General features: G+C 35.7%; 2 protein-coding genes across 2 annotated transcripts; one reads left to right on the top strand and one right to left on the bottom strand.

The window, feature by feature from the left end:
- Positions 1-708: 708 nt before the first annotated feature.
- Positions 709-2218, bottom strand: LOC149041705 (uncharacterized). The gene has a single exon (XM_089214006.1). It carries the CDS (start codon positions 2177-2179, stop codon positions 755-757), a length of 1425 nt encoding a protein of 474 aa, XP_089070132.1. The 5' UTR covers positions 2180-2218; the 3' UTR covers positions 709-754.
- Positions 2219-2485: 267 nt separating this feature from the next.
- On the top strand, positions 2486-4011 carry LOC149041704 (uncharacterized). Its single transcript, XM_089214005.1, has one exon. The coding sequence runs from the start codon at positions 2518-2520 to the stop codon at positions 3940-3942; it is 1425 nt and encodes a 474-aa protein (XP_089070131.1). The 5' UTR covers positions 2486-2517; the 3' UTR covers positions 3943-4011.
- The last annotated feature ends 5793 nt before the right edge of the window (positions 4012-9804 follow it).

The following is a 9804-nucleotide window of genomic DNA, read 5'->3' as shown; positions in this document are numbered from 1 at the left end:
TGTTTGTTATGTTAGTAACTTACGCCGGCGCTATTAGGATTCTTTCATTCGATTGTTAAGCGAGTATCTTATGCACTTTTAGAATTCTCTTTCATCGGATTGTTAAATTAGTGTCTAAAGCACTTATAGGATTTTCTCTCCTGGGATTGTTACGTTAGTATATGGCGCACGTTTTGGATCAACTTACACTTGATTGTTAAGTTAGATTGTTAAGATTTTTTTTGGATTGCTTTGTTAGTATTTCGCACACTTCTAGGATTAGCGTACGAACGATTGCTCCGTGTGTATTAGGCACATCTTTAGGCTTCTCTTTTATTCGAATGTTGTGTAAGTAAATCGCGCACTTTTTGGATTTTATTTCATCGGATAGTTACGTTACTATCTGGCGTACTTTAGGGATCACCTTACATCTTAAATGATCTTTAATGAGGATGCTCCACTCATACAAACATGATTTTCTGGGAGGTCCTGTCTAAATGTCAAAAATATAAATAAATAATTCTTAATAAAGAGACCACAACTTTTAGTTTGCAAGACATGTTTCGACATTCTTATGTCATCTTCAGTTGTAAATGCGATTTTAACGGTTGTACATTTGAATTTATATGAAATTACATTACAAATTACGTCATATTGTTTACGTACGATTTGAATATTAAATACGAAAAGACGTGACAAAGCACGCGCTAGATGGGGAAAGAAGGAGAAAAGAAAAATAATGATAATAATAAGAAAAATTATTATGATAACAGAATCAAAAGGAAAGAGACAGCTCTAGATGCTTCAATTGCTGATTAAGGATGGGTTTGTCCCACTTAATATGCAATGCCTCTTTGATCTTAATTTCGTATTTCGAAGCGGCAGAATCTAAAATGGTGAAACATTCTGTACCACAAGAGTCGAGACAGGCCTTTGATGATTGTAGGTGCTTGTAAATGTGTGAAGTTTTTTCAGACAAGAGATGCTCACGAACCCGTGTACAGATGTGGCGAGTGGTCTCACCAATATAACTGGCATTACAGCCAGCACACGAAAATTTATAAACGACACGCGAACGTAGACCTGGTGGTACTGAATCTTTCACACTGAACAAGTTTCTGAGCTTAAACGTATTGAAGACTAACTTAATATCTAAATCAGGTCTACAATAACGTTTCAGTAGTTGCCTTAACTTGGTTTGAGCGATGTCAGAAAACCGCCCAACATAAGGAAGTTTAAAATAATGCGAAGAAGGTTTTCCGGAGTTTAATGTGGCGTTATGCGTGGGAGAAGGATTATAGCTCTTGGCCAGATGCCTGGAGATAATCCTGTCTATGACGCTGGAAGGGAAACAATTTTTCCGTAGCAAGAAAATAAGTTTTTGTACATCCTTGTGGAAACCAACCCAGGAATTATTGATCTTATATACTCTGTCAACCAAAGTTCTTATTAAACCTAATTTGTACATCATAGGAGTGAAGCTAAAATAATTCGTCAGAAGACCAGTAAACGTCTTCTTGCGGTAGACGCTAGTAATTATGGATGGATTACTGTTGTCAATCAATATGTCTAAGAACGATAATTTCTCATTAATTTCCTTTTCCATTGTGAAGCGAATACTAGGGTGTCTGGTGTTTAAATAATCAAAGAACAATACCGCGTCCTTCTCATTATTGAACAAACAGAAGGTGTCATCGACATAGCGTCTGTAGAAAACAACTTCAGATAATGAATAGTTGTCTAACCAGGTTTTTTCATGATGTCCCATAAAGAGATTTGCAAGTACTGGAGCAAGTGGGGACCCCATGGCAACTCCATCTATCTGATCGTAAAACACTCCCTCAAACAGAAAACCGGTTTCAGTTGTCGCAAAGGCAAAAAGCCTTCTTAGGTCAGCGGCGTTTATCTTAAGACCAGGGTTACCTTGATAAATATACCTAATCGCAATATCTATGCACTCATCGAGAGGTATACTAGTGAATAAGCTCTCGACATCGAAAGATACCATGAATTTCCCTGAGGTAGATAATCGGTTGATCTCATGTACAAAAGAGAACGTGTCGCGGACGTTGTATTCGTGTGGGACATGTGGCTCGAGAAGATTACAAAGGAATTTAGATAAATTGTAATTGTAGGTACCTATTGAAGATACTATTGGTCGAAAGGGAGGTGTTTCATTAGGTCGTCTAGCCTTGTGCATCTTAGGTAGCCCATAAAACCTGGCTGGTTGAGAACCAACTGGGTAGATTCTCTCATAGGTATTTTTGTCTAAGTGGCCCTTACTTTTAAGTGTTCTCAAAAAACGTTGTAATTTACCTTCCCTTTGTAATGTTGGATCTTTATCATTAACCTTAAACTTGGAAGTGTCACTGATAATAGATAAAATACCCTGTTCGTAGTAATCCAACATTACAAAGGGAAGGTAAATTACAACGTTTTTTGAGAACACTTAAAAGTAAGGGCCACTTAGACAAAAATACCTATGAGAGAATCTACCCAGTTGGTTCTCAACCAGCCAGGTTTTATGGGCTACCTAAGATGCACAAGGCTAGACGACCTAATGAAACACCTCCCTTTCGACCAATAGTATCTTCAATAGGTACCTACAATTACAATTTATCTAAATTCCTTTGTAATCTTCTCGAGCCACATGTCCCACACGAATACAACGTCCGCGACACGTTCTCTTTTGTACATGAGATCAACCGATTATCTACCTCAGGGAAATTCATGGTATCTTTCGATGTCGAGAGCTTATTCACTAGTATACCTCTCGATGAGTGCATAGATATTGCGATTAGGTATATTTATCAAGGTAACCCTGGTCTTAAGATAAACGCCGCTGACCTAAGAAGGCTTTTTGCCTTTGCGACAACTGAAACCGGTTTTCTGTTTGAGGGAGTGTTTTACGATCAGATAGATGGAGTTGCCATGGGGTCCCCACTTGCTCCAGTACTTGCAAATCTCTTTATGGGACATCATGAAAAAACCTGGTTAGACAACTATTCATTATCTGAAGTTGTTTTCTACAGACGCTATGTCGATGACACCTTCTGTTTGTTCAATAATGAGAAGGACGCGGTATTGTTCTTTGATTATTTAAACACCAGACACCCTAGTATTCGCTTCACAATGGAAAAGGAAATTAATGAGAAATTATCGTTCTTAGACATATTGATTGACAACAGTAATCCATCCATAATTACTAGCGTCTACCGCAAGAAGACGTTTACTGGTCTTCTGACGAATTATTTTAGCTTCACTCCTATGATGTACAAATTAGGTTTAATAAGAACTTTGGTTGACAGAGTATATAAGATCAATAATTCCTGGGTTGGTTTCCACAAGGATGTACAAAAACTTATTTTCTTGCTACGGAAAAATTGTTTCCCTTCCAGCGTCATAGACAGGATTATCTCCAGGCATCTGGCCAAGAGCTATAATCCTTCTCCCACGCATAACGCCACATTAAACTCCGGAAAACCTTCTTCGCATTATTTTAAACTTCCTTATGTTGGGCGGTTTTCTGACATCGCTCAAACCAAGTTAAGGCAACTACTGAAACGTTATTGTAGACCTGATTTAGATATTAAGTTAGTCTTCAATACGTTTAAGCTCAGAAACTTGTTCAGTGTGAAAGATTCAGTACCACCAGGTCTACGTTCGCGTGTCGTTTATAAATTTTCGTGTGCTGGCTGTAATGCCAGTTATATTGGTGAGACCACTCGCCACATCTGTACACGGGTTCGTGAGCATCTCTTGTCTGAAAAAACTTCACACATTTACAAGCACCTACAATCATCAAAGGCCTGTCTCGACTCTTGTGGTACAGAATGTTTCACCATTTTAGATTCTGCCGCTTCGAAATACGAAATTAAGATCAAAGAGGCATTGCATATTAAGTGGGACAAACCCATCCTTAATCAGCAATTGAAGCATCTAGAGCTGTCTCTTTCCTTTTGATTCTGTTATCATAATAATTTTTCTTATTATTATCATTATTTTTCTTTTCTCCTTCTTTCCCCATCTAGCGCGTGCTTTGTCACGTCTTTTCGTATTTAATATTCAAATCGTACGTAAACAATATGACGTAATTTGTAATGTAATTTCATATAAATTCAAATGTACAACCGTTAAAATCGCATTTACAACTGAAGATGACATAAGAATGTCGAAACATGTCTTGCAAACTAAAAGTTGTGGTCTCTTTATTAAGAATTATTGCCACTCTGCTGTCTTTACGTCCTTTTGATAAATAAATAAATAATGAGGATATCTAATACTGTATATAAAAGATTGTAAAATATAACAAAGGTATACGCGAAATAGAAAAATATAATGCTGAGAAAAATCTTAACAATTGATTTCTTAAAGGCAATGAGGTTGTCAGCGTTTCTGGTTTCCAAGTCGATGGTGTTCCAGTCCTTTCCACAGTGTGGGACAATTTTGAAAAAACCTCAGCTTGTCTTAGATAATTCAAATGCAAGGTTTTGTTTGTTTCTAGTATTGTAATCATGTCTATTTCTAAATGATTTAAAACCAAATCAAGCTCCGTGAGGTTGTTCAGGCATTTGTAAACAAAAATACAAAAACATATCGGTCGATAGTTCTCTTTTTGACTAAAGTTAACCAGTTGAGATCTTTCATTTAATTGCTACGTTATCATCTCGCGAATTTTTAAGCTTCTCTTTCATTCGATCTTAACATTAGTATCTAGAGCGCTTTTCGGATTCTCTTTCATCTGAGTTGATTGTTATGTCAGGTTAGAAGAAGAAGCGAGGCTCCTAGAATCTTTGTGCCATAGATACCAAACTATGCTCCAGTTTCTATGGGAGTTAGGGTTAGTTTAGTGTTCAGGGATTGGCTTTTCTCTCGAATCGCTTTTCACCTTCTCAGCGGATGTTGAATTGTAATGTTAGTTTACTTTAAAATGGTAAACTTATGATTTCTTAACTTCTTTCGAGCTAAACATCGATCTTCATCGCTGAAAGTAAACTGATAGACTTACTTAACCTGTAAACTCCCAATATCTGATTGATTATTTTCCCCTACTTAGTTCGAGAATTTGGTGTCAGACCGAGATAAAACAACTTCTACCTGCTAAGTTTGAATTAAATCTTTACCTGTTTGCTGGATGAGATATGGACATAAAAGGCAGAAGTAACATCCAATCACTTCTGGATATTGAAAGTTAAAGAAGTGTACACATGTGTTAGAAATCAAACTATATCTTCGATATATGTTAGTTCTCTCCTTAGGAAAACATCGAGACAGAATAAGAAAATCTAATTCTAGAGGGGAAAGTGAAAATGGAAAACTTTTAAAATGGTTAGTAAGTCAATTTTTCATGAAGAATTTTAAAAGTATCTGTACTTATGCGTCTAGTCTGCTATGAACGCTTAACACTGGACTAAACGGGCTGCAATAAATAACTTTTTAGTGTAAAAAAAGTGATTTTCTCTTTTAGTTTATTGCGCTTTTTGTTTGATGAATTGATCAGTTTGTTTCTTTTGATAGTAAAAAAGAGGTGTCCAAGAAATACGTAAAGGTCTTCGTACATAAAAGTCCATCTAACGTGCTTATTGTAGCCGCTATAATTATACAGATTTTCTTCTTATTTTTCTTAATTTTGATATAATTGATATAATAACCGCCGCCTGGTTAGCTCATGAGGATGAGCGCCGGACTACCGTGCGGAACGTCGGGGTTCAAGACCCAGGCCGAACCCAGACTCAGGGTCTTAAAATAACTGAGGAGAATGTGTTGCCTTTGCTATGACATCTGCCAGCGGTTAGACATTCTAGACTTCTCGGATAAGAACGAAAAGCCGTAGGCCCCATCTCCTGCATCTTCTCGGTACTAGTTAGTAGGGGACGTTAAAGAACCCACACACTTATCGCAAAGAGTAGGGAGCGTAGTTCTAGGTGTTGTTTACGAACCTGACCGAATCCGAGCATGTAAGCCTTGTAGAGAGGAAATGCTCGTAGTATGGTAAATATGGTAATATATATATACAATATATGGTAATTTTGTCTGCACTGGATGTGTTAAAAGGAGCTTAAGAAACATAGTACTTATTATTTCTTGGGTTTTATCTGATAAAAAATTATACGTTCTTTTTTATTTTCCAATTCCGAAAACAATATATGTTTTTCAGTTATTACGAGTACTTATCTATAGAAAAATGTTCACTTATTCTTGTTATTTATTATTCCCAGGGCTGCGTCAAGCATAGAATGAAAACATAAATCTGGAAATGAAGAGATACAAGGGAGGAAAAAGACGAGCTTAGCATCTAAATAGGTTTGTTATTATTGATTAAATTATCTATAGCCTGTGGGGTTGGTTTGCGTTAAACAGCGTAACTTTGATTTGATGAAAGAAAAAAATATCTTAGTTTTCTTCCTTCTCTAATCTTTTCGATGTCTGTCTGAATAAGGTGGTTTACAGTACAGTTTGATGAAGCGATACTGCTGCTCTGCATATGTTGATAGTCAACATTAGTTTCGAGAAATTCTTTGTCATTGTTCGTAAAGAAATACTGAAAAATCCTTATTGAAGTTACCCTGGAAACGGTTTACCGTGTCAAACACCCATAATGTGATTTAAGGTCAACTATAAATGGTCCAAATTAGCAAGGTGATCCCCACCTTTTGCAGCAGAATTTCTAATAAGTCACTCTCAGATAATTTTGTGTTGCCTTCGTTCTGTTAAAGGTATTAAAATGGTCAAAATGGTGGCTCTGATTTCTTTTTTTCGATCCATAAATTAATCTTTAAAATTCCCAATTATCTAAGTTCTTATCTCTAGATGGGTATGCTTGGTTTAACAATACATTTCTTTTCTCTTTCTTCAGCATAGCGTCAAGCATAGAATGAGAGACCAGCTCGAAATCAGGCAATTAGAGGCAGGAAAGTAAAAATGATACATTCTAACAAGGTCAGTTATTATTTCGCATCGAACCACTTTGTATATTCTATACATTTAAGACTGTTCTGCATTGAAAGTTAAAACTAATCAGCTAGAAATTATAAAAAAATGCAAACAAAGAAGTACATGTAAATGTAGTTTTTAATCATTTATATCTTTAAGCTGTTCTAATAAAGTGTTTTTCAACATCTGGCGGTACTGATCGTCTTAACATATAGATTTTGCCAAGCCTAAAAGCGGAGCTCGAATTTTTTTTTCCCACACGTCTCAAGGGCACAACGCCGTGCCCCGGCCAGGACTAGAACCTAGATCGTCCGACTCGGAGCCCAGTGCACTGACCACTGGACTACTGAACAAAGCCGTGGCGTTGGCGTGCCCGCGGTACAGTTGACCACGCATGTTAAAAGTAGCACCTTGTCGTACGGTCGTAAGTCCAAATTTTTTTCGGCTTGATGGGTTACTACTACCATTTTGTATAATTATAGGGCTACGCTCTGCGAGCTCCGCTATAAATCTCAGTGCCATTCTTTCTGTTATGATGCAAAGAAGTGCATGTCTATAAAATAGCTATTCTTTATCCCGTAAGTTATACTTCCATCCCTCTGATCTACCAAGCTACCACAGCAACAGTTTAGCGTTTCGAATTTAAAGTTAATAGGCTTAAATCAAGTATAACTGTTTTTAAAATTAAAAAAAGAACCTTTCCCAAAGAAATCAGTAGATTTTCAGTAGACAAACTGAAATGTTTAGCTGAAGAAACGCACAATTGTCTAAGATCAATTACAAGACATTTACACGTGAAAATGTTCATAGGGGAGATGACTAACTTAATGTCGAAAATATTGAAGATGATTTACTATTTCAGCGTAATTTTGTATGCACTCTGAGCTTGAGGTTTTTCGAGACTTTTAAATGTGATCCTTCAGCAAGGGATGTCCTGAAAAGTACTGTTGTCGTTATTAGTGATCGCCTTTTTTGGGAGGCCAGTTTTGCAGAAGAGTTTTGACGAACCCTTGAGCAACACTTATTGCTTGTCAAGTAATCCTTTAACTCAACAACAGCCAAAAATGTAGGATAGTTTGATTTAATTTATCAACTAAGGAGGTATTTTAAATCGGCCATTGTGAATAGTTTCCTAGGCTGGGCTTTAAAGACTCAAATTAGGACCAGCATTACTAATTAGAAAAACTAATGGTGTGTGTTTTATGTCGTTAATCAATTTTTTAAATTAGACTTGCAGAGGCGAAAGAAGATGATAAAAACATGGATTCAAAGAGGATTGGGTATTTGGAATAAAAGATGTAGAGAAAGATGAGAACTCGGCTAATCGTAAGTTGTTTAAAGTATTGTTTTGATTGTAATTCAGAGAAATTCATTGCATCAAGAATTTAGAAAACGTCACCAAAATACTCATTATTCTGATAATACCATACTTTTTTCTTGTCTTGTTTTTATTGTTGCCAAACTCGAGGAAAAACTCAGGGGTGGAAAATCAAAACTTTTGAAATAATGATAAATAACGAGAAAAGAAAATGATAAATTTTTCTATTACATTTTCCAGTAGAGAACAAAATCTTAGCTTAAACAAATCGAGCTGTTAAAACCAGTTAAAAGTCGTTTTCAAACGAAACAAGTTCATGTAAGATTTAAGCTAAATATTCTTAAAATTCAAACATTAAAGACTACTGAAAATATTTCAACTCCGACGATTTACTTTTATAACAATCACAAAGCCTTTTGGATATAGTGTATTCTAACGGAAAAGATCCATGTAATTCCATGTTAAATTAGAATCTTCTCAAATGGGAAATCACATACAAAATATACATATTTAAAAACTTTCAGTAGTTTGAAAACGAAAAGAACCAAACTATATATCAACCTAAAAAATCAACTGATGATTATTTCAGTATGAATTGAACGTTAATTACTTTTATACGGTGAAATTCTACTCCAAAGCAACTTCTGTTTCATTAAATTTATCCATCGTCAGGAGCTCATGTGGGCCCCTGCCATCGTCAAATAAAACTTCTTAGGCAGACTAGATGCTTAAGAGAAAAAGATGCGAGTGCTTTCCTGTTTCCAAATAGATTTTGGAGGACCAAATAAATTCTCGTTTTTTTCCTTATTCTTGAAGAACAAGAAACCGTTATCATTACGAAAATTTTGTTACAAATATACAACCCAAGTCTCTCTATGAAGCGTCCTTAAACGATTTCAGTTAACAAACTACCCTCCCTCTAGAAAAATCCTGTCATAGTGCCAAGGAATACCTCTATGAGCATATTACAATACAAAAAAAGAGAAAAAAATTTTGAGTCATTTTTGTACGAATAAGATTGTGAATTATATCTTGAGAAATCTTATAAAATCGATATTTGAAACTTGGCCGACGGCCCAAAGATTAGCCCCTTTACACTCATTTTTCCAATGATAACTTTTTCAAAAGAACATCTTAAATTGATGTTACCTATGAGAGAAATACTTTCCGAGTTGATTTTCTTTTTTCAATCGAGCAGAAAGGCTTTTTTTTCTCTGAGAGAGAGAGAGCGAGGGAACGTTGTGTGCGCATTTAATTAGGAAGAATGTGTTGTTTAGCATCTGTCAATCGCTGATTCTAAATTTGCCTTTTTGAAGTGAGATAGAACTTCTCAATAAGGAATAAAATATTTGTATAGCGCCGAATCCTTTAATTTTCCATGGCACTTTACATTAAAGATCTTAAAAAGCTAAAAAAGAAAGGGGAAAGTAGGGAAAATTAATTATTTATCATCTAGAAAAAATTAGAAAGAGTTAAGCTTGTTTAAAAAGATACATTTTTAAATGTCTTTTAAAACTGCAAACTGAAAAACTGCCTCCATTGGTGAAAGTTTCTTTATGATCAACAAATACAAG

Source organism: Pocillopora damicornis, chromosome 8 (genome assembly GCF_964200805.1).
Source record: "Pocillopora damicornis chromosome 8, jaPocDami1.2, whole genome shotgun sequence".
Lineage (NCBI taxonomy): Eukaryota > Metazoa > Cnidaria > Anthozoa > Scleractinia > Pocilloporidae > Pocillopora > Pocillopora damicornis.
This window is presented reverse-complemented; position numbering and strand designations above follow the sequence as displayed.

Excerpts from the sequence above, each read along its gene's own strand:
- LOC149041704 (XM_089214005.1), top strand. The coding sequence starts at position 2,518 with ATGCACAAGGCTAGACGACCTAATGAAACACCTCCCTTTCGACCAATA.
- LOC149041705 (XM_089214006.1), bottom strand. The coding sequence starts at position 2,179 with ATGCACAAGGCTAGACGACCTAATGAAACACCTCCCTTTCGACCAATA.